The 25,009-nt window shown below is 38.6% G+C and overlaps 1 protein-coding gene across 3 annotated transcripts in view; it reads left to right on the plus strand.

The window, feature by feature from the left end:
- SIPA1L2 (signal induced proliferation associated 1 like 2) overlaps positions 1-25,009 on the plus strand; it is an 89,949-nt gene that overhangs the window by 29,541 nt on the left and 35,399 nt on the right. For all 3 annotated transcript variants that reach the window (XM_086460997.1, XM_009949487.2, XM_086460998.1), the window contains 3 exons: positions 344-920; positions 6,952-7,226; positions 23,438-23,695. In XM_086460997.1, the coding sequence (XP_086317123.1) occupies positions 344-920; positions 6,952-7,226; positions 23,438-23,695 (1,110 nt within the window). The remainder of the gene's footprint in view (positions 1-343; positions 921-6,951; positions 7,227-23,437; positions 23,696-25,009) is intronic.

Consider the following 25,009-nt stretch of genomic DNA (forward strand, 5'->3'; position numbering starts at 1 on the left):
TTACATAAAATAATTTTTTTTAAATACTTCTTTCATTTTTGTCTCACAAAGCATTTTTATATTTATTCCATTAAAGAAAGTAGACAGTGACACCCTAAGAAGTCATCCTTAATATTTTAGTGTTAGTAAGATACATCTATGATGTCTTTTATATATTTAAAAGAAAAAAGCAATTTTAAAACAGACAACCCGATGAGTTTCCTTTGTGTCTAAAATGTCTGAAAAGTGACATGTCAAAGCTAAACTGATTTGTGTAAATGGACTGCAGAGATAGCAGTTCTGTTTATTGTCTGATCTTTTTTTTAAAGAATTAACCATTGTATTTTTTTCTTTCTATTTCCAGTGTTGGTGTTTCACGATCAAAAGATGTACCTCCATTCGGTCCACCCATTCCCAAAGGAGTAACGTTCCCCAAATCAGCAGTCTTTAGGGACTTCCTTTTAGCTAAAGTTATTAATGCTGAAAATGCAGCACATAAGTCAGAAAAATTTCGAGCCATGGCCACAAGGACACGTCAAGAATACTTGAAAGATCTGGCAGAAAATTTTGTCACCACAGCTACAGTGGATACTTCAGCAAAGTTTAGCTTTATTACTTTAGGGGCAAAAAAAAAGGAAAAAGTGAAACCAAGGAAAGATGCACATCTATTCAGTGTTGGAGCAATTATGTGGAATGTGATTGCACGAGATTTTGGCCAGTCTGCTGACATTGAATGTCTCCTTGGAATCTCCAATGAGTTTATCATGTTGATTGAAAAGGAATCAAAAAATGTTGTGTTTAACTGCTCCTGCAGAGATGTTATTGGATGGACATCTGGATTAATGAGCATCAAAATATTTTATGAAAGAGGAGAATGTATTCTTCTGTCTGCAGCAGATAATTGTACTGAAGACATCAGAGAAATTGTTCAAAGACTTGAAGTAAGTACAGTTTCTAAACTTCCCAGATTTTTTGTGAAGAGTTGCTTGTCGACATCTTTGAAGTGTAACTAAAAAAGTCCTATGTTTATACTTTGGGAGTGTTTTCAGTCTTCAGAGATCATTACAAACAATAATCCTCACAACAGCTATGAAATCCCATTTTCAGGGATGAGGAATCTGATACTAATAATCTGATAGACTTGCCCCAAGGCTATGGATGCCTTCACTGTTGAAATCAGGATTGTAAAGCTGAGCTTTTGTCTTCTCTTGCTGTAGCCTGTTCTCAAATCACACCTTTGTGGGTAAAAATATACCTTAATTTGAAAATATACAAAATCTTAATGTGTAAAATATATTCACTTTGACTTTTTATAACCCATATGAATATTAGCCGAAAAAATTGTATAAGTGATTTTGCTGCTTTGTTCCTTTATACTGAGCAACTGCAAGTAGTAAAGAAAATTATTACACCAATTAATGCCAGTTTTTACAGCTGACTGGATGGTTTTTTCAGGTGCTTGATGACCCTGTTAGTGCAGCTGTCCTGTAATTATTTCAGTCAGTACAAATGAACTAATAGGAACTCCAAGGTAAAAGTGCTGATGCATCTACTTCATGTGGTTACACTTTACCGTTTAATCTTAATTTAAGTGATCTAGATGGCCTCAGTTTTGTTTATATTAGCCTGATACTGGAAAGAAATCATTATGCTTACCATTTTCACACTGGAACAGTTGGATTGCAGCTTATGTTTTAGGACCTCTGTAGTTCTGCAGTCACATCTAGTATTGCTCAATATTGTGCTCTAAATAGTAACCTTTTTCTTCCAAAGTACAATTAATCTTTCAATAGATTAATGTCTTTAAACTCTTCTTGCTACTGTTACCCTTTTCATTGAGGTCTTCAGTTTCACTTTCCTTAGACAGATATTTCCCTTCTGAAAAGAAGTGTACACATAATTCACTCCTATTAAATTTTGCTAAATAAACAATATAAATTGCTTAACACACATGGAAAACAAGATTCAAAGTTCTAGTGAAAACGTCTGCTGTCATCAGTGACAACAATTTCTTTTGCTGTTTTTCACTTATTCAGTTTTACAAAACATGGAAATATCCCAATTGCTGAGAATAGATCTTTAAAGTTCAGTAATTAAAAGCACAAAATGAAATGGTTATTTATATTTACTTGAAGACTTCCTCTCTTTTATGGTCAGATTTTGGGTTAAATAGTGACAAATTTGCTTTAGACCAAAATTTAGCATCAGTTACTGCCAGGTTAACCTGAATATTAGCTTCCAGTATCTATTCCAATGGACTCTGGCCACCTTCTCTCTTTCACTGCCACCTATCCAACTTTCTCATTGCTTAAAAGAATTAGCTGTCATTACTAGTTTTAAAACTTTTTTCATCTCTGTTTCTTACCTCATATTTTTCTCTTTTTTCCTCTCTTTCGAAAGCTACTTATTAATGTTATTCTGTAGTTGGTTTATGATGTTGAATGCTTTCTACAGTCCTTATATACATTTTGATATAGAATTTCAGAGGTGACCGTTACAACCACTAAAAAGTATTTAAAACTGATTCCATGCTTCATATGCATACATTAAAGACCTTCTAAGTGACTCAGAACACAGCTAGGGTCAACAATCATGTGTGCCAGATGATGCTAAAGATGAAAGCTCAAACTGATGTAATATCAAACTTCAGAGACAAGGTGATTAACCCTTTTCAGTCACTAGTAAAAACATTTCTTAAAACCAGCAAGTAAAATGTTGCAGTTACTAAATGAGATTGTCAAAGAGATAACTACATTTTATTGCCTGGGTTTAAATCATGCAGATGAATAGGAAACCTATCTGAATATCCAGATTAAGCAAAGATGGAAAAGCTGAGACTGTGATTTTGCTTTGGGGGGAAAAAAAAAATCAGAACTAAAAAAGGAGCTGGAATTTGTCAATCTAGAATCAGATCTGGCATTTGTCAATCTAGAGTCAGATCTGTATTAGTGGGGGAGAATATCTAGTGATGTGAAATAGAAAAAGCAGCAAAAGCAAACTCTAGATTAACCTGGCAGGCTGTGTTTAAAGGCAGAAAAAGCGATGGTTCTGAGCTTTAGCATATGCCAGAGTGATGTAGGATTAAACAAAAACCCTGAATGGATCTTTAGACAAGAATCTGAGTAGACAAAATTTCCTTAGAAGCCCGTATTCTAAAGAAACTTTTCACCTTCTTCGTGGGACTTAGAGGATCTCTGTTTTAATTTCATCTGTGTTAAGTGCATTCAGAGAAGCTGGCTCTTAGTTCATGCACAGCCATGTGTTCAGTGAAATGGCAACCAAGTAAGCAGAATGACTTATTCTGAAGTGGAGCAGCACTATGTTTTACGTGACTTTACTGTGTAACATGCAGTGCCACCTTTTAGGGGATATACTTGTGGAGGACTTGATCTCCTGGAATCCTTTCCATGGGGAATAGATGACTCTTTGGCAGGAATGTTTATCTTCCTTCTATTTTAACCTTTGAATATTGAACTAACTTGAAGGGATTTTAAGTGCTTTGAGTTGGGGAAGTCCACATACTTTGGCTCATGTGTTCATTCTGCAATATTCTATAATTGTGACATAACAATAAAGAGGTCTCTGCCCCTCCCCAAGAATATCGTGTAGTTTCATAAGGATAAATTCTATCCCTCAGCTGGGTTGTAATAGCATGTTCTTTTCACTGCATGACTAAATATTGTATGTGTTTTAGAAGCTTGTGACAGAAGTGTAGGGAAACTAATGAAGAGCTGAAATTTCATTTCACGTATCTAGTTCATAAATTACAGAAGTCTTGTTGAAGGTGAACCTCAGAGCTGGAAAAAAAAAAAGAGTTAAAGCTTGGTGCTTTCAGCATGTTGTATAGCTCTAATACTATATGCACAGTTATAAACACAACAGAAAGTTCTGTTTAAAGTTAGAAGCTTCTAAAAGATACCAAAAACTCAGCTGAATAATGACAAAGGAAATAACTGGGGTTTTTTAATAGGAAGACCCAGAACATGGTTTTGTAAACGAAACCTCCAGAGTACATTTTGAACAACTCAAGAATGACTTTCACATTTTAACTTTGAAGCCTACATCTTCAGAAATAAGTGGAAGGTTTATGAAGTCAAAGTGCTACAGTTTAAGTAGCCTAAATTTGCCAGGCAATGATTCTCAGAGTATCAGATCCTTGCAAGATCTTTCTCCAGTGTTTCAGAGCTCATAGAAGATTAGCCCTTAATGAATGATGGCTAACTGTATTTCATTACCTTGAGTTTATTGCAGGTTAAAAGCATGAGCATGGACCAGCTCCCTCAGATCAGCAAACTCACAATAACTCATGGTTTTGTGGCACTTTGTTCTCATGTGTGCAAGTTCTGATTTTTCTGTTGAATGACAAATATCCATATAGAAATATTACGTAAAGGCAATAGTGCTTTAAAACTTACTAAGGTATCAAAAACTACCAGTCACTGACAGTTGCAGGTATAAGTTACACAAACACTCTAAAGTTTTTCCAGTCAGCCATTGGATGGGCAAGGGAGTAAAAGTTAGGCCTGTCATCCCTGACTCTATAACAGACTTGGACAAAAGTTTTGTCTGAACAGGAAGTGTAAAATTGAAGCTACAAAAGTAACTTACAGCTTAATCGCTTAGTATTTGCTATGTGTTAAGTTCCTTTGTTGATGATGGAGAAGTACTTTCATAATAGTTCCAGTGAAGGAGACAGTCCCATCCAGTCCCTGCCTGCCAACCCTTTGGAACACTATTTTAAAAAGCACTGTTTTTCAGATGTATTGTATCTCTGATCTGTCTGCATGGCTGCAGAAGTGCTAATGCGATACAAGGGACAATGTAGTGGTAATAAGGTCTTAGAACAGTTTAAACTTCCCATGAAACTGCACCTAGTCAACCCATCTGACTTGAGTAGAGAAAGGAGTGGTTTTGTGACAGCTTTACCCAGTCACAGTTCCAATATCTCACTAGCTGCACAGTCACACTCCCTCGCCATGGAGGCCTGAATTGATTAGGTCATGCTTCTGTGGGAAGCACACCATAAACTAGTGAGCTAGGCTGCCCAGATACTGGCTCAAGTAGACAATGCAGGGGGAGAACAACTTTTCCAAAATAGCCTCCTGAATTAAACTTAAGCTAGAAAACAATGTTTGCAAAGTCGTATCCTATACAACTGACTATACAGGACACTAGCCTCCTAACTTAAGCATCTGAAGTTGAGTAATCTGTGTATCTTTGTAGTGCACGCTAAAAGCAACCGTAAGTAGTGTGAACACCTTTGTGGAACAAGGTGCACTGTGGAACTGCTCTTAATGCAACATGACCTTGGGAAGATCCCGTGATCTGTATCGTAGCATATGCATCTTTAAAAGGCAGATATTTGCCTTGCTGGGGTGTTATAACGCATTGTGAGATCTTTGAATGACATGCACTATGAACAAAGATTTTTGATATTTTTTTTCTCTGTGGTTTAAGTTTTTGTTCTAATTGTACTATTGAAGCTCAAATACATAGAGGTTTTGTGGCACTGACAGAAAGATATGTTAGGGCAACTCACAAACTTACCTTGTAATGTGGACTAGAATTTGGTCTTCTGAGTCTGGTGCAGTATCCCAGCAGATATGCTATCATACGATTATTTTTTACTAGGCGAAACTGTTGAGGACTTGTTACATAGTATATAGAAATGAGGCTGCTTAGCAAAGTCTGGATTTGAAGGATTTTAGCTACTCTGTGTAATGGTAGAATTACTTTTCAGTGAATATGAAGAAAGTCCTTTTTTTGTTTCTGAATTTCCCAGAGATGTGAAAACTCTTATGCCATTTTAGTGATGTCCACATCTGGAGATGGTGGCAGTTAGGAATCTGACTACAAGGCAAAATATATCAGAGATATCTTCAATGCTATGTTCTTGAGGAAGAAAAGCTGCTAGAACTGAAGCAGTTCAGTCAGTTTGGCTCATGTTGTATCTCAAGTTTAATACTGTCTAACACTAAAGAAAAAATGCCTGCACACCTGCAGTCAGTCAACCAACAAAAATGAAGTAACTGACAGGACAGCATTTTGCTTGCTTTGTGTTCTGAAACTAAAGCAGCTGTTAAGTTTTCAATAAGATAAAAATGGTATTGTGTTAATCATAGAATTATAGAATGATTTGGGTCGAAAGGGACTTTAAAGATCATCTAGTTCCAACCCCCCTGCCACCTTCCACCATACCAGGTTGCTCAAAGCCCCATCCAACGTGGCCTTGAACACTCAGGGAGGGGGCAGCCACAGCTTCTCTGGACCACCTGGTCCAGTGTCTCACCACCCTCACAGTGAAGACTTTTTTCCTAATGTCTGATTTAAACCTACCCTCTTTCAGTTTAAAACCATTACCCCGTATCCAATCCCTACACTCCCTGATAGAGAGTCCCTCACCACCTTTCCTGTAGGCCCCCTTTAAGTACTTGAAGGTCTAAGGTCTCCCTGGAGCCTGCTCTTCTTCAGGCTGAACAACCCCATCTGTCTTAGGCTTTCTTCATTGGAGAGGTGCTCCAGTCCTCACTGTTTTTGTGGCCCTCCTCTGGACCTGCTCAAGCAGGTCCGTGTCTGTCTTGTGCTGGGGGCCCCAGAGCTGGACACAGCACTGCAAGTGGGGTCTCACCAGAGCAGATAGACGGGGAGAATCATCTCCCTTGACCTGCTGGCCACGCTGCTTTTGATGTAGCCCAGGATGTGATTTGCCTTCTGGGCTGCAAGCACACATTTGCTGGGTCATACTCTGTTTGGGTTGCTCTGGGGATGTAATATTTTTAGCATCATGAAATCTTTTGGTTTGTTTTATGCAGAAACCTTCATTCAACGACAAATGTTAAAATAATTGTTAGTATATTGAAGATATTTAACATCAAGTCATACATGGCTTTGTAGTGTTTGTAAACAGGTCTGTTTGTGTGTCCAAAGAAGTGAGTGTACTGACGATAACGTAATAATGTGATACCTCTTTAGATAGTGACCAGAGGATGTGAAACCACAGAAATGACCCTTCGGAGGAATGGCTTGGGCCAACTTGGATTCCACGTGAACTTTGAAGGGATAGTGGCAGATGTGGAGCCCTTTGGTTTTGCATGGAAGGCAGGCCTACGGCAAGGAAGCCGCCTGGTTGAGATCTGTAAAGTGGCTGTGGCAACCTTGACTCATGAACAAATGATTGACCTTTTACGTACATCCGTAACAGTAAAAGTGGTGATTATTCAACCACATGAGGATGGAGCACCTAGAAGGTAACGAGCAACAGTTCTCAATTTGACATTTTTATGTTTATTTGGGTGTGGGTTTTTTTTCTCTGCTACTGTTTAAATGATGGCTCTTTCATTACACACCCTCAGGTAATGGATATTGTCTTTCACGTCTGTCAATAATATTATTGAGACTCTTAAAGCAATCTCTTCCCCAAAACCTCTATTGGCTTGTAATAGAAGACAAAATAGGAGCCTGTAAGAAATGTAACGGGAAATTTACTTTTACGTGGCTTTGAAAGAATAAGAAGTAAACTTCAGTGCATCATGACTGAGCTATTATGAAAACTGATGCCACTTCTGTAGGAGAATTTTATATTTTAATACTAAATTTGGACATTGGAAATCCTTCTCTGAAAACTGTGCCTTGTCTGTCTTTGACATTTGTCTGACTCCTGACTATTGAAAAAGATTTGGTTTATTTTTTCTTATGTTGAAATTTTAACAAACATAGTGAAATACTGGGTTCTGGACATATATGATACCAAGTCTTAGAGTCCTTCTCACTTTCTACAGGTATCCAAGTCATATTAAATAGTGAATTACATCAATTAAATCATTAGTTACAGCAAAGAAATCTTGCTGCAACATGACATAAATGCTCACACGCTCAGGAAAAGACTGTAATAAAGATTATCGTTAGTGACTGTACCATCAGGGTGATGAAATGCAATTTTCTTTCATCAGTGTTCCTCTTTTGGTGACAAAAAGATTTTTGCTCTTCTCTCCATTTTTGAGTATTATGAGATAGAGAAGAAGTAGGGAAAATTTAAAACTTTGTAATAATGTGAATTTATTTCTCATGTGCCTTGTCTAGGCACTGTTAATTTGGCTCATTCTAAATGAGAACTGTACCAGAGTAAATTGAATTACTTGTCGTCTTGTAGAAGGCCAACTTTAAATCTCTTGCTGATTTTTAATTTAACAGAAAAAACATTAGATGTGTTGCTTTTGGCAAGACAACAAGCCATAAAATTTTACGTAGCATGCAGCACTGTGAAGTTGGTGCCAGCTGTACATGAACACTGTTTAATTGGTGGCAATTCTCCAAGTAGTCATTGGCCTGATGAATGACACAGAAGTACCCTCCCCTGCCTCAACCTGCATGTTGATGCATTGGGTTCCTTTCTGAAGAAGATGCCTGTGAATGTAGAATACCACCGTTTTGCTTAGTTGGATAGAATTTGCAATTAAGCCTCGCTTTGCTTAGCTTTGCTATTCTCACCATCTGCTTCTGGGTATGAATTTTCACTGACTTGTTTGGTATACATTTCCAAGCTGTTTACAGAATGAGAGCCTAATGAGCTGATCCTATTATATTGAAGGTAAAAATGTGTATTTTATAGGCCCTGATGGAAAAATGCATACTGTGTGTATTGTTTATATCTTCTTTGATACATTTTTAGAAATACAATGTTAAAATCCCAAATCATGTGGTACGTGGCACGCAGTCTTATGTGTAGGAGGAGTTTTAACTGAGTGCCACCAAATGGAAAAACCTGCAAAAGCTGTTCTTGTTTATAAATTTTTTGCATTTTCAAAACTGTTTGAGTAATTACTGAGGAAAATTATTTTTTTTAAAACTATGTTTCTATTCTAAAATACAAAAAATACAAAAAACACCAAAGCATTTAATGTTTCAGTTCTTTTGAGCCTCAGCTCTCTAGTATAAAAAATAAGTCTTCGTTAGTGGCTCTTTCTCTCAGGTATCAACTTCTCACAGGAAGCTCCTCATTTTACCCTTTGTATCCCCAAAATATGATGAGCAATTTTGGTTCCCCAACTTGAAAGGGATCCGATATCCAGAGAGTTTTGAGCTTGCCTTTTCTCAATGTTTATTATCTAAACAGAGCAGACAGAAAGCAATATAGATATCAGGTGATAAGACTGAGAGTTTTCAGTTGACAAACATCACCTGCGGCATTGTTTGTAAAATAGATTAATGAGCAGGAGAATGAGGAGAAGGCAGAAAGGCATAAATTAGCAGAGATTTGGAGAAAGAAGATAGTCTATCACAGGTACTTACTATGTGCAAATCCATCTCCCTGTCTCCTACTCAGTTGTTTGTCTTAGCCATCTGCAATGTCTGATCTTATCATAGAAGCAGAGAATAATTGAGGTTGGAAGGGTCCTCTGAAGATTGTTGAGTCCAACCCATTGCTCAAAGCAAGGCCTTCTAGAGCAGATTGCTCAGGGACATGTTCACTGGGTTTTGAATATCTCCAAGGATGGAAACTCCACAACTTTGTTTCCAGTGGTCAATCATCCTTACAGTAACAAATGTTTTTGCTTATACTCACATGGAATTTCCTGTATTTCAATTTGTGCACCTTGCCTCTGGTGCTTTCACTGGATACAACTCTGAAGAGTCTTACTCTGTCATCTTTTCTCCCTGTTACCTCATCAGGTATTTATACACATTGACAAGATCCCTCAGGATCCTTCCCTTTCCCAGACTGAACAATCTCATTGCTCTCAGCTGCTTCTTGTGTTTCAGATGCTGTAATCACTTAATCATGTTCATGGCCGTTTCCTTGCTTGCTGCAGTATGTTCATGTCTCTCTTGTACTCTGGCATCAGGTTTACCCAGAAATCTACAGGCAGTAGTTTTGGATGTAAAGCAGGAGTATCTGGAGAACTAGAATCCATTTCACTTTCATTTGAGAAGAAATGTCACTGTCTTTGGAGAATCCATGTGTGGCTATATAGGGTAGAATTGGGTCTCTGTGAGTGATTTCGAGTACATATCTCTGAGCAACAGTTAAGGCGGGTGTGCCAGCTCATCAGGAGAGAACTATTAGAGTCAAATAGCTCTAGTAATTACCAAATAACACTCAAAACAGACATACAGAAATTTCTTTCAAAGTTGGGGGTCCACCAATCCTTGATCCACAGGCTGCACGTGTCTAGAAGAATGATGGTTCAAAAGCAGAAGAAAACTTCACGTGTATGCTCCAATAATTATTGCATTCATTTACAGCTGTTTTTAGAGATTTTCTTCTAAGAAATGGTACTTCAGTCTATCTGACATATGTAGAACATTAGATTTGGAGGCTGAAATAAGTACCTTGAAAGTTTGACACATTCTACAGAGCATATGATCTTCAGGCAGTTAAGGTGTTTTCCTCTGTATTGCAGCCTTATTTCTCAGGGTATATACTGCTAGTAAGTTTTTTACTTTATATGCCATACTCTGGGGTTTCAAGTTCAGCCAGTAAGTTTTTGTCTATGGTGCATAGATATAAAAATACATTCATCTCTGTTTCTACAAGAATCAATTGCATCAAAAATTGTCATACATTTACAAGAAAATAAATACAGTTTTAGCAAAAGTATTTCATAGTTTCATGAAAAATCCCCATGTATCATTTTCTTAGTGCCTGTTTTTCATTTACTAAGATAATCAGCTGATTTCTACTGCTTGAAAGAGTAGTTTCTGCTTAGTGCTCTCTGCTGGGTTTTAGGAATACGAAGCAATGAGGACTTTCACTTTAGGTTGCTTATTAGCACTGGTTCCTTGATGGGATCAAATTCTGAAGTGAGTTTACACAGATTGGACATGAGTGCCATGGAGCGTCTCAGGAATTACACCCTTCAAATGAAAATGAGTTTCAAGTGTGCAAGGCTGTTTCCGAAGCAATCCCAGTCCCTTGGAAAAATATCAGCTGAAGTGGAGAACTTTAATCAAATTCTTAACTTGATTTTTATTTCTGTTATCTTACCCACAAATCATCCTCAGTCCAGCAGCCCTTTATATTTTAAAAGAAAACCAACAAGGTGTGCATCCACTAAGAATATTAGCAATGAACTATTAACAATGAATTTTTTTTCTGCAAATTGCTGTATTAATTTATTTCGGCATGAAAATAAATTCTTTGGAATATTGAAGATGCTCACAAAGCAATGATCAGGAAATTACAGAGGAAAATTCTGCTCAATAGAGGTGTTCCATTACTTAATGTAGATGCTTCTACCTATAGTCTTGATAGCAGTATATGCAAAAGCAATCATGGAATAAGGCCTTTCATTTACTATCCTGTGAAATTGGTGAACCTGAGACAAAGGTCCTACTGTTTTCAGTTTGCTCCAGCAATTAAATAATCATGCACAAATTGAGAAATCATGATTATTTGCATGGCACCAGGCTGATATTTAGACAGAAAGAAGAAATTGCTATTTAAAATGTAAATTCTTTAAATTACAAAGCAGTATTAGAACAATAATGCTGGTCGTTATATTCAGATCTGAATAAGTATCTATGTGTCATATGTATTCCTAAGCTATGTCTTTCCCTTCGGAATTGTAGGTTTGTTCTTCTGTTGTTGTCAATATTACCTAGTACTGCAGTGCAGTAACTAGAATTGTACACGTTTTAACAGGAGAATAATGATGATCATTCTAATTTGCTTTCACTGGTGGTGTCACAGTAGTGCTCAAGGACATTATATCCTTAATCAATCAAATCCAATCAAGGAATTCAAGTACTTCTAAATACATTTTAAACTGTAGATTCTGCTAGAATCTTTCTTACTACATTGAAACTTACATGTCTGTCTTAGTTCAGCTACCATTATATATAAAAAGAAACTACTTGAGCAGTTCTTAAGAAACAATTTCTAGAATGTTTAGAAAATGAACAAAACTTTTAAGCAAAATTTCCAGGAGTGAGCAAGAAACAGAAGCTCAAGTACAACCACTGTAAGAGATGTAGCAGCGGTAGTTACCGCACGTTGGTCTGAAAACAGACTTTTTACCTGCTGTTGTAGGTAATTTTGAAAATGGAAGTATTTTAATAACTATGACTGAAACTGCCTGTGGGCTGTTATTAAGTACTACTGTATTTCTTTTGAGGTTGTTTTATTCTCTTGAACTTTACAAACTCTTTCTTACAAATAAAATAGGAGTAATGACTTTCTGTATTTTCCAGTCCTGATGCATGTTGCTCTTAAATGATTATGATCTTACTAGACAATTATGTTTCTAGGGCTTTTTTTAAGTGACAGAGAACGAGCAGAGTATAGAATGTTTGAAAAAATGTTTTTAGGAAGAGGAAAGGTTTACTGGGTGGAGGAGTTCAAGTCTTCTCACAAGGGTGTTTGCCATAAGCTGGTGGGATAGTTCACAGAGCCTTCAGATTATTTAATTATTATTATTTTTTAAATTAAGCCTTCTGAGCTAGAAGGAAGTCAGGTCTAGAATTGCTGGCAGGATACTGCCAAACTAACAACACTTGAGGCAGGTTAAAGCAGAAAAACCTGAAACTTAACTTTTGGTTTTAAAAGCAGAATTTGGATGTACCGAAGCTTTTAATTACCACCCCTGCTACTAACCTAGGAAGGCCGCAAATACCTGAAAGCTCTAGCTTACAAAATTTTTTAGAGGTAATTGAAAGAACTGGTGGAGTTCACAGTCCTGAGGGATAGTGGGTCAGGTGAAGCGTAAAGTCTGGACCCTGAATTTTGGGAAAGCAAAATTCCAGCTCTTCAAGGAGTTAGTCAATAATCAGTACCCCTGGGGAAACTGCCCACAGGGAGAAGGACACAGAACAGAACTGGCAGATCTTTAAGGACACTTTCCATAGAGCGCAAAAGCTCTCAATCCCCAGGTAAGGAATTGGGAAAGCAAGGCAAGAGACCAGCATGGCTGAGTCAAGACCTGCTGGGCAAACTAAAGGGCAAGAAGGAACTGCACAGGCAGTGGAAGCAGGGACAGGTATCCTGGGAAGAGTATAGGGACACTGCCCAGTTGTGTAGGGATGGGGTCAGGAGGGCCAAGGTGCAGCTAGAGCTGAACTTGGCAAGGGATGCAAAGAATAGTAAGAAGGGCTTCTACAGGTATGTCAACCAGAAAAGGAAGGTTAAAGAAAGTGTACCCTGCCTGATGAGCAAGACTGGCAAACTGGTAACAACAGATGAGGAGAAAGCTGAGGTACTCAAACTTTTTTGCCTCAATATTCCCTGGCAACCTCTCTTCCCACACCTCTTGAGCGGACGGGCTGCAAGACAGCGACTGGGGGAGCAAAGTCTCTCCCAATGTAAGAGAAGATCAGGTCTGTGACCACCTGAGGAACCTGAACATACCTAAGTCTATGGGACCTGATGAGATGCATCCCAGAGTCCTGAGGGAATTGGCTGATGTAGCTGCCAAGCCACTCTCCATGATGTTTGAAAAGTCATGGCAGTCAGGTGAAGTCCCTGCCGACTGGAAAAAGGCAAACATTGCACCCATTTTCACAAAGGGTAGAAAGGAGGACCCTGGGAATTACCAACCTGCTAGCCTTACCTCTGTGTCTGCGAAGATCATGGAACAGATCCTCCTAAAAGCTAAGCTAAGGCACGTGGAGGGCAGGGAGGTGATTCGAGACAGTCAGCATGGCTTCACCAGGGGCAACTGCTGCCTGACAAACCTAGTGGCCTTCTATGCTAGAGTGACTACCTTAATGGACAAGGGAAGAGCTACGGATGTCATCTGTCTCCTCCTATGAACATGTGACCTGCCTAGTCAATGAGGGAAAGGCTGTGGATGTTATCTGCTTGGACTTTAGTAAAACCTTTGATGCAGTCTCCCACAGCATTCTCCTAGAAAAGCTGGCAGCTCATGGCCTAGACAGGTGTACTCCACACTGGGTAAAAAACTGGCTGGACAGCCAAGCACAGAGAGTTATGGTGAATGGAGTTAAATCCAGCTGGCAACCCATCACAAGCAGTGACCCCAGGGCTCAGTTTTGGGGCCGGTTCTGTTTACTACCTTTATCAAAGATCTTGATGAGGCGATTGAGTGCTCGTGCAGTAAGTCTGCAGATGACACCAAGTTGGGTGGGAATGTTGATCTGCTTGAGGGTAGGAAGACTCTACAGAGGGATCTGGACAGGCTGGATCAATGGGCTGAGGCCAATTGTGTGAGGTTCAACAAGGCCAAGTGCCGGGTCCTACACTTGGGTCGTAACAACCCCATGCAGCGCTACAGGCTTGGGGGTGAATGGCTAGAAAGCTGCCAGGCAGAAAAGGATCTGTAGGTGCTGGTTGACAGCCGGCTGAACAGGAGCTGGCAGCATGTCCAGGTGGTCAAGAAGGCCAAGAGCCTGCTGGCCTGCATCAGAAGTAGTGTGGCCAGCAGGAGTAGGGAAGTGATCGTGCCCCTGTACTCAGCACTGGTGAGGCTGCACCTCAGATCCTGTGTGCAGTTTTGGGCCCCTCACTGCAAGCAGACATTGAGGTGCTGAAGCGTGTCCAGAGAAGGGCAACGGAGGTGGTGAAGGGTCTGGAGAACAGGTCTTATGAGGAGCGGCTGAGGGAACTGGGGTTGTTTAGTCTGGGGAAAGGGAGGCTGAGGGGAGACCTTATCACACTCTATAACTACCTGAAAGGAAGTTGTAGTGAGGTGGGTGTTGGTTTCTTCTCCCAAGTAACAAGCGATAGGATGAGAGGAAATGACTTCAAGTTGCACCAGGGGAGATTTAGGTAAGATATTAGGAAAAATTTCTTCGCTGAAAGGGTTGTCAAGCATTGGAACCAGCTGCCCAGGGAATTGCTGGAGTCACCATCCCTGGAGGCATTCAAAAAACATGTAGATGTGGTACTTCAGGACATGGTTTAGTGGGCATGGTGGTGTTGGGTTGACGGCTGGACTTGATGATCTTAGAGGTCTTTTCCAACCTTATGATTCTATCTAGACTTCTGTAAGGCCTTTGACACAGTCTCCTACAACATCCTTCTCTCTAAATTGGAGAGATAGGGATTTGATGGATGGATTGTTCGGTGGATGAGGAATGGGTCGGATGGTCACATCCAGAGGGTGGTTGTCAACTGCTCAATGTCCAGATGGAGATTGGTGACAATTGGTGTCCCTCAGAGGTCCGCAATGGGACCAGCATTTACATAGATGGTGGGATCGAGTGCACCCTCAGCAAGTTTGCAGATGACACCAAGCGGAGTGGTGCAATTGACACGCCTGAGGGATGGCATGCCATCCAGAAGGACCTGAACAAGCTTGAGACATGGGCCTGTGTGAACCTCATGAGGTTCAACAAGGCCAAGTGCAAGGTCTTGCACCTGGGTCAGGGCAGCCCTGCAGAGAAGGACTTGGGAGTGCTGGTGGATGAAAAGCTGGACATGACCCAGCAATGTGTGCTTGCAGCCCAGGTGGCCAACGGCGTCCTGGGCTTCATCAAAAGAAGTGGGATCAGTAGGTCAAGGGAGGTGATTCTCACCCTTTATTCCGCTCTGTGAGACCCCACCTGCAGTACTGCATCCAGCTCTGGCATCCCCAGCACAAGAAAGACATCGACCTTCTTGAGCAGATCCAGAGGAGGGCCCTGAAGATGATCGGGGGGCTGGAGCACCTCCCCTGTGAGGACAGGCTGAGGGAGTTGGGGTTGTTCAGCCTGGAGAAGAGAAGGTTTCAGGGAGACCTCGTAGCGGCCTTCCAGTACTTAAAGGGGGCCTGCAGGAAACATGGGGAGGGACTCTTGATCAGGGAGGGTAGTGATAAGACGATGGGTAACAGTTTCAAACTGAAAGAGGGGAGATTATATATCAGGAAGAAGTGTGGTGAGACACTGGAACAGGTTGCCCAGAGAAGCTGTGGCTGCCCCCTCCCTGGCAGTGTCCAAGGCCACGTTGGATGGGGGCTTTGAGCAACCTCATCTAGTGGAAGGTGTCCCTGCCCAGGGCGGGGGAAACTAGGTGGTCTTTAAGGTCCCTTCCAACCCAAACCATTCTGTGATTCTATGAACCAGCACTAAGTAAATACAATGATATTAATTTGAAGCCATATCACTTGCAAAAGTTAATCCTCTGTATCCAAAAAAAAAAAAAAAAAAAGGTAGAAAATGCTTAAGTTTCTCTACTGTCAGAATTACTGTACTTCTTATAACATTATTAGATTCAGAGACATATGCACTGTGGTTTAGCCTGATGGAGAGTCTTGCCAAAAACAAACTCTGTCCGAACTCTGATTAGCACCAGAGATTTTAACCTAGGCTGGTACATTTTAAATGCAAGTCCTAATAGAATGTCAATGTTACAGTAAGACCTTTTGTCTCTCCCCCTCACTGTGAAGTCTCACTTCTCCTGCCTTTGGAATGGTGGCAGCACCAGCAAACAACAGAGCTTAGGCAGAAAGTATGGGCTGCCCTTTCCCCCACCCTTAATATGTCATGCACCATGTGCTTTGGCTCTTCCCTAAATAACCAAAACGTCATGGTTTTCTTCTGCATAAAAGAAAAATACCTTTTTTATTAAAATTGCTTTCAGTCACTTTTTATAAATACTTTTGAGGTTTATTCTTCCCAATATAGTTTTTGAAGAAAAGGATGTGTAAACTTGGTCTTTGCCGGTATATACAATTTGCATTTCAACATCTTTCTTTAAATTCATTGTACTTAAGAGTAAGGCTAAATATGCAGCATTACTATAATCCTTGGGAAGGTGAAACTTTATGGTGTGAGCATCTTTTTTATTTTGATTTGCATCAAAACAGAGGAAAACGTAAGCAATGTACGTAGCATATGGTCTTCACCCAGAGATAAGTCTTAACAAAAGAACTATAAACTGAAAAGGTACAAAATTGAAAACAATTCTCTGATGCTTTTCGTATTTCTCATCCAAGTAAAAAGTCTTTGAGTTTTTCTTACATGTAGTTATGACTGAACTCATAGCAGGAGTGAGTTATAACTGCTAAAGTTTATTCTGTGTACAGTTGCAGAAGAAACAAAAATGCCAGGCAAAGTCTGATTGTCTCTATGGAGAGATGTAAATAGGTGATCTGGACTTCCCTGTCCCCACCCGTGTGCGCTACCCCCCCCCCCCCCCTTTATTATTCAGCGTGATTGAAAAAACTCGAGAGAACCACATGGTTGATGCTTAAAATATTGCCTACTCAGTTCTGGATCAGCAAAGAAGTTTTAAATTGTAAATAATTTGGGGTATATAGGCTACTATTATATAAAAGATTTTTTAGGTTTGCTTTTTGTTATGTCTGGGTTGGAAAGCATGATGACTCTGCAGAAATTGCTAGTGATTTGATCTCTAGCTCATTGAAAACATTTTGGATTCATGGAATCATAAGATAATTCAGGTTGGAAAGGACCACAGGGGATTATCTGTTTCAACCTCCTGCTCAAAACAGAGTCAGTTATGAGTGCATGCCAGGTTATTCAGGGCTTTATCCAGTCAGGAATTCAAAAACTGCAGGGATGGAGACTGCATAACCTCTCTCCAGGATACATATTCTACTTGGTTTCCTTTGATCAGGATCATTTGTGTTTTCCTGTATCTCCTCATGTGTGGTCTTATTCCTAATCTTGTCTCTGCAGTATCTTAAAGACTACTTCAAAATCAGGATTTATTCTGAACTCAATCCTTTCAGAGCTCAAAGACTTAGATCTCCATTTGATACTGTTCCCCCTGCTTCATTTGTCCTCTCTGTTACTTCATGTTTCCATTTCTTAAGTTGGAACATAGTATAACTTCTACATCCCTGCCCTTGGTTTTCCAGCTTTTCTTCATTTTACGGTGAATTTTGAAGGCTTTTCGCTTTAATGTCACAAAAATCTTTCCTATTTATCTATTTTTCCCAGTGATTCTTCCTTCTTGCCAGTAGCTTCTCAAGCATTTATTCCTCATAATTGTTGTCTTTTGCTGTAGCTGTTTTCCTATTCTCTGGGATTTGGAAATGTGACTTGCTCTGCTTGTGTCCTGGTTTCCATCAGGAGAGACTGCAGGGGTTGTTACTGCCCTACTGATCATACAAGTAAGCCAGACACCTTGGTTGTTTTGTGGGTTTTTTTCTCTTTTATTTCCTGACTAGCAACTTTCATCCAATGTCCTGTCTTTATTTCTCTTATCTTTCATAAAACAATGCAGGTGTAGAGGCTCTTAAGGGGCCCCTAAATTGTTAGTGAGCTCACCAACACAAAGATTCTGTTTAAAACTGAGTAGTAACAAAGACCAAAAGGACAATGAGTGTATCTTCATAAAGGAGGGATTGTCAGCTTCAACTCCTCAGCTCTGTGAAGGGACTGACGAAGAGTTATCACTTGCCTCAAACCGCCACTGATAAAGTGTGCAGCAACCTTATCTGAGATTGCTATAAGCAATCACATACGTCTGTTGTGCTATGAAATTATTTTAAAGTAAAACCAATTTACTATTTTTCAAATGACATCTCTTTCTTTTTTGATACAGCATGACTACTGTTAATAGGTTTCTGAGGTGCCATTTTTGTCTTGGCTTTTTGACCAAAGTTCTCTTAGACCATTTGAATCTTATCCAAACTTCTCTGTAGTTGATATAGGGAGTCAATGGAGTTGAGGGATTGCCTCCAGGATGCACTTCAGAGTGTCAGAGAAGGGAAAATGTATGTATGTCTTATTTAACTACACAGTGAGTCTAAGCAAAACTAAGCTACTAAATTCTGCTTTTCAGTAAAGTCCCTACAATTATGTGAGATTAGTCTATATTTTGTTATGTTGATTTAATAGATTACATGAAGAGTCATCTTTTTCATTGTGACGCTTTGTGGGAACTGCTGTAGTCTGAGAAAAAACATGTACTGTAATAGAAGTGATGACTTTCAAACGCACAGTTTGAGTTAGAAGAATGCAATTACTTATTGTACTGATAAATATAGATAAACATTCCTTATTGAGCCAAGATTAACTGGTTAGGATTGAAATGGTGATAGCAAGGGATAAGTTACTGGTGTAATACAACTGGTGAACACCAATGATTACTTCTCTATCCCTACATCCCCCTTAGTGGTTCAGATCCACGATATGTTGAACTAAAGTTAAATTGTCACCAGTTATTCTAGTTTTGTTATTACCCTAACAAATCGTTCATGGTGCATGAAATCTGTAGATAGTTGAGATCCAAATACCGAAGTCATATCCAGTAGTTGAAAAGGGTAGGATATAACAGAAAAGAAGGCTTTTGTGTAGTTATCAAAGTGGCAAACTGCTGATGATAGTATATGAAAGCTTCTAACTTTTCCCTGGAGATGAACTTTTACTATTTTAACTAACATCCTTGCCTAATGTAGGCCCTTCACAGAGCCTTTTACAGAACCTTTATATGGAATCTTAAATTAATATTGAAAGGTTTGGTTAACAGAGTTTGAAAAATGTAATGGGCTGCTTGATAATTGTTTCAGTACATAATGCTCCTTGCAGTAACATTTGAATATTGCAGATTATAGTGGACTTGTACATTTTAATATGCAGTTATGACTTGCTAGCTGTATCAGTGTCGTGCTCTGTGTAATTGCAGAGTAGGTTTTATTAACCAAATTTTTTTATAGGCTAATATGGGTCTTGAACCAAAGATATTAGTAGGAGTCCATGCTTTATGTTGAAGGATTGATTTAATTAATACCAAACTATAGTGAAGGACAGGAAGTGCTGTTTTTTCTGATGTGTAGTTAAGACGTGGTCACACTTGCTTGATAAATAACGTGAGTCAGGCTTTCAAAATGTTATATTGACTATAATTGGGAAAGATGCTTGATATTCGGAAAGATGTTTGATATTCTATACTTGTTTAACATAAATTTAAATCTCTTTTTAAGACCATAAAATACAGATTAGTCTTTACATATTCTTTAAAGTGAATTTAAAAAAAAAAAAAATTGAAATTAAAAGGTGAATTAAAAGCTAACATTCAATACCAGTGCCAATGTATATTCTTCATACAGTGGAATAAGTAAGAATATTATAAATGGAAGTTATATAATGGTCAAATTAAATATTTAATAGGAAATTGCATTTAATGTTGTCATTTTTCTCATGCGAGATAACTTGGACAGTTGGACTTGATGATCTTAGAGGTCTTTTCCAACCTTAATGATTCTATGATTCTCTAACTCATCGTTTGATCCATGGCGGAGGGTGGGGATCCTTACTGCTTTGCAGGCATGAAGTAATTGATTCTCATTGTTTCTGATATAGGAAGTGTCTACAATTACAGTTTTACATACTGCGATGTCTGTTCTTTAGATAGTACTTGTGAAGCAGTGAAGCACAATTTTTTCGTATAAAAGTTGAACTGATTGGTTTGGCACTTTTAAATTAAAATTGAAAAGCCTTATGTGTGGCAGAGGAAGCCACATAATTCCATTTTAACCATGGAAATTTGGGAGCGGGGGGGCACAGCAGTCACATTGGGGCTCCATTTTGAGTTTAAAGGAACATTGTTAGATTTTTATTGTGAATTGAAATAGGCTTGTTTGTAAGCCTTTTTTTTGCAGGAACAGTGTCCTGAATCATCTTTTAATTTCTCAGAGGAACATATTTTCAAGATGTAAACAAGCACAAAATTTTACAAAATTCTAAATTCTTATTCTTTGCAGGAAAGCTTGTCTTTTGCTATTTTCGTGTCATGCTTTAGTTATTCAATTAGCAAGCTAAGTCAAACTAAATAGTAGTAACAATCCCTTTTGCCTTCAAAACCCCTGGCTATTTTACAGCACTTAAAGTACTTTATGAGAGGTATCTAATAAGGGATACAATGACAATTACATGCTATAACCTTCTCAATTACCAAGACAAACTGTGAAATCGATATATTAATGATGAAAGTTGGGGAGGGGGTGGTTTGTTTCTAACACTTAATGTCTATAGGAATGAAGAAGGGGGTGAAACGATACTAAAAAATCAGCAGAAGGATGATTGAAATGTGGCTTACATAATTGTTCAACTTCATAGTCAAATACTGACAAACTGTGTATATATGGCCACATGAAAAATCATGCAGTGCACTAAACTAATATTAACCTTGCTATGTCATCTGTGCATTCTTTGTTTTGTATATAAAGCTTTATGAAAGTCTTTAATTGAATAATCAAACTTAGGTTATTCTTTCCTTTAAGAACTTTCTACATTCACCTAACGTGGACCTGCGCTGGAAATGAATCAAGGTTGCATTGTTGGAGGCCATTGTCTCCCACCTCTTGGTCTTATTTTTTGCAGGCAGTGAATGAGGCAGGGAACTTAATGAAGAGAAGAACGGTCTTGGGATGTAAGCAGCTGAATGTTGCCCTGGAGAAAGGTTTTCTGTGTATGCTTCAGCAGTAGACATGTTTGCATAATTCTAGGCAATTCACTTAACTTAGCATTTCCGTGGTGTTCGTCATTCTAAGAACCCAACATGAGTTTTGTGATTTTCAGAAGTGTGAAACAATTTCAGAAAAATATACATGAACTGAGGTAGTTTGAAGTGGTGGTCTGAATAACTATGGCATTTTCAGGGTGGAGGGTGGACTATAGATGTGTCACTGACCTTCTGAAATTAATTGATAGTTTTATAACTATCAATTAGTTTCTCTGTAGCTCCATTCCTTGTCTGTGGGAGGAGATTATTGGGATGGTCTTACTACCACAAGGAAGCTAAAACCAGAAAATCAATGTTGCAAAATTTTCTGATGCTTCCAGCATGTCCAGCTATGATCTGTCAGGAGAGTTTACACATGTCAAGTTTTACTGGTGCATTTAATGCTGATATCTCTGATCAAAAAATAACCTTGAAAAAACAGGAATTTTGAGTTCTGTTTTGGAGCATTCTAGTGACCCCTCTTGTCTTCATCATAGTGTCTTCTAGGCTACATTGGCTACTAATCTCCACTCTCAATGCTTTATCCTCTGTATTTTATAGTTCTTTCTTTACCTTTTTCATATGTTTGAGTGTCAGCAGAGACTGAGATTTAATGCTACAGGATAAACAGTTTGTCTATTTAGTACCACAAAATTCAGCAGCCTGAAGTATTAGTCTGGATTAGATTGGGCACATACAGGGTATCTTGAATGTAACTGTTACAGTTCTCTTCAACAACCTTGAATAACATAGTTAGCATTTATATAATATGGGGTTTTTAATCTGCTTACCAGAACACTGACAATGAAAATGTTCTTTTGGGGTTTGATTCAGACAGTGCTTTGGGGCACAGTAATTTAATGTATGAGAATCTATATCGTTTATTTGAACTGCATAGTTGTGTTAAGTCATTTGTGCCAAAACATTTTCAGGATTAAGACTGTAAACACTTTACACACACTCTGTTACACTTTCTCTAGGTGATTTTAATTTAGTCAGAAATGGTGAATGTTGTTTTCAACAGAAGCAAATCTCGATCAAGACTCAGCTCAAGGGATAAAGCAGAATTGTGGTTGAGACAGAGAAGCAAATTTTCACTATTCCTTACTAAATGCATTGCATTAGAATTATTTAGGGTGTTTTCTTTATAGATGTTGATTTAGTACACGCTGGCTGTCAGACAAATAATGGAGAAGGTATGTGAGAATATAAAATATCTGTTACAATAATCAGTGCTGGCTTACAGTGGGTGTGAAGCTTCTAACTAACTTCTGAAACAGTAACCCTTAGTTCCAGTCCAGCCTGAGTCTACAGCAAATATCCCATAGACAGACTGATCTTTTGGGGAACACAGTCACTACTTTTACCTGAGTTTACACTTTCTGTGAATACTGTTGGTATTTAACCACACCGTAAGCTTCAAGCAGAGGTTGTAAGCCAGACTGTTTCCGATTTGTCTCTTCCTTCCACTCCCCCATTTCTCTTCCAGGCACAGAGACCCCCAGGAAGAGAGACATTACAAAGTACACTTTGAAAACAATTAGAAAAATATTTAGATGCCACTTTTGCATCACAGTGTATATGCTCTGTCATTTGGTGGGGATAAGGTGGGATTCTAAAGAAAAGTTCTCAATACCACTAAGAAACATTTAGTTTGCTGCAAAGCAACAAAACATGTTTTGTAATTTTGGATATGTAACTTTTTACATTAAGAAATTATTTCTATTTATGAAATTTAAACAAGCTAAAGCTGTTATAGAAGAACTATGTTTTCTGGCTTCTGAATGCTTTGTTTCTACTAGTTTTTATTATGTAAAACTCAAGCTGCAGATTAATTCATAAAAGCTTAATCTTTTCTCCTTTTTGAAGGGCAAGGAAAGAGTTAAAAAACCTTTGAGCACATGAGAGCAAATCCTTTCTTTTGAAATGTTTTCTACCCGGTTGGCATGATAGTTTTAAAGTGTTGAAAGGGTTGTACAATGCTATATGAACACCTTTGGGCACCCAGAAGAAAAATATGCATATACTTCTACTTTGGACTGTAGAATGCAAGATTTCTTTTTCTGTTCCCTCCAGGGAGACTGATCAGCACTTTTATTTGTCCAACAGGGGTTGTTCAGAACTTTGTCGTATACCCATGGTGGAATACAAACTTGACAGTGAAGGCACCCCATGTGAGTATAAAACCCCTTTCAGAAGGAATACCACTTGGCATCGGGTGCCGACTCCCGCTGGGCAGCCTCTCTCTCGTGCCTCTCCAATCCTAGGAACATCTGACAGACTGCAGTGCCAGCAGCTTCTCCAGCAGGCTCAGACAGCCATTCCTCGCAGCACTTCCTTTGATAGAAAACTCCCAGATGGTGCAAGGTAATATACTTTCTGTTTAATGCCTGTCACATTCCTAATGTACTTTACTTTTAGATATCTCTGCTTTCTAGAACTTTGGTATACTTCTTTTTTAAACCTGATTTTGTTGAGTTTTGACGGTAATTTTATTTCTGAGATTGTATTAAAGAGCATTCACTGAGCCCAGTTCCCTCTACATGAAACAAGTGACTTCTTCGCTTGTTTGTGATGAAGTGGAGGGTACTAAGGATCTTACTGCTGAGGGCAGCTGACCTTTCCCTTTAGTTGCAAATCAATAAAGAGGGAAACTGCCTTATCGCTTTTTGATCTAAACAATGTCCCATCCCCCCACGTTTTGGGAGCCTATTTAAACAAACAAGTGTAAATAAAATGACCTCATCCCTTTAAAAATGAATTATTTAATCTCATTACCAAGCTATTGGCATAGTTTCAAAGGGTTCTGTAACTCATTACCAGTCCTTATGCTTTGCTTTGCTTTGCTTTTAATTAAACAAAGCAGAGTTTGTGATTTGAATATGTAACACCTCTTAGATGATGGGATGGTATCCTTAAATGTTAGCTCTGTTCTAATTTAATCATGACTCTTCATAAGATAAAATTTATTTTTAAAGTTAAAAATTTGAAAATACATTTGACCTTTGAATTACTTAGGAAAACCATATGTCTTGAGCAGAACTCTCTGTCCTTTGTTGTTTGCAATTATTTCTGCTTATGCCCTTTTTCCATGGGGTAATGTAGTTCTAATTTCCAAGGAAAAAAATACTGCGTGTTGGAAATATCTACTGGATATGAATATCTAAAATACTAGTCTTAAATAGCTTCAAAAAGTTCTGGATGAAATCATGAAATGATATTGCTACACTGTCTATCTTATATAGTAGAAAAGAATTAGTGACTTTTTACATTGGAATATATACAGGTAATAGTAGTAGATATATATGTCTATATCAAGGTCTGAGGAAGGCAGGCTCCCAGTTATGACCATTTCATCATTTGTATTCACCTTCTCCCCTACCTGCCTCCTCAGCCCTTGAAAAAAGGAGAGGCACATTTCTGTAAGCATGTAGGTACTCTTGTAAGACTTAAGCTTTTCCTAATGTCTTGTTACTGAGATTCTCGGTAACACCTAGCATAAGAAGACAATGTATCAAATGTCTAGAAATACTTCAGGATTTATGGAGCTTTTTTAATCATACTGCATGCCTATACAGAAAAAAAATAAAGCTTTCTGACATACTACTCATTTCAAAAAAAACTTCGCAAACATAAGTTGCACTTCTCCTAACACTCAGTGAAGCACGTGAAAAAATGTGA

The sequence above is a fragment of the Leptosomus discolor genome, chromosome 2, assembly GCF_034619465.1.
Source record: "Leptosomus discolor isolate bLepDis1 chromosome 2, bLepDis1.hap2, whole genome shotgun sequence".
NCBI lineage: Eukaryota > Metazoa > Chordata > Aves > Leptosomiformes > Leptosomidae > Leptosomus > Leptosomus discolor.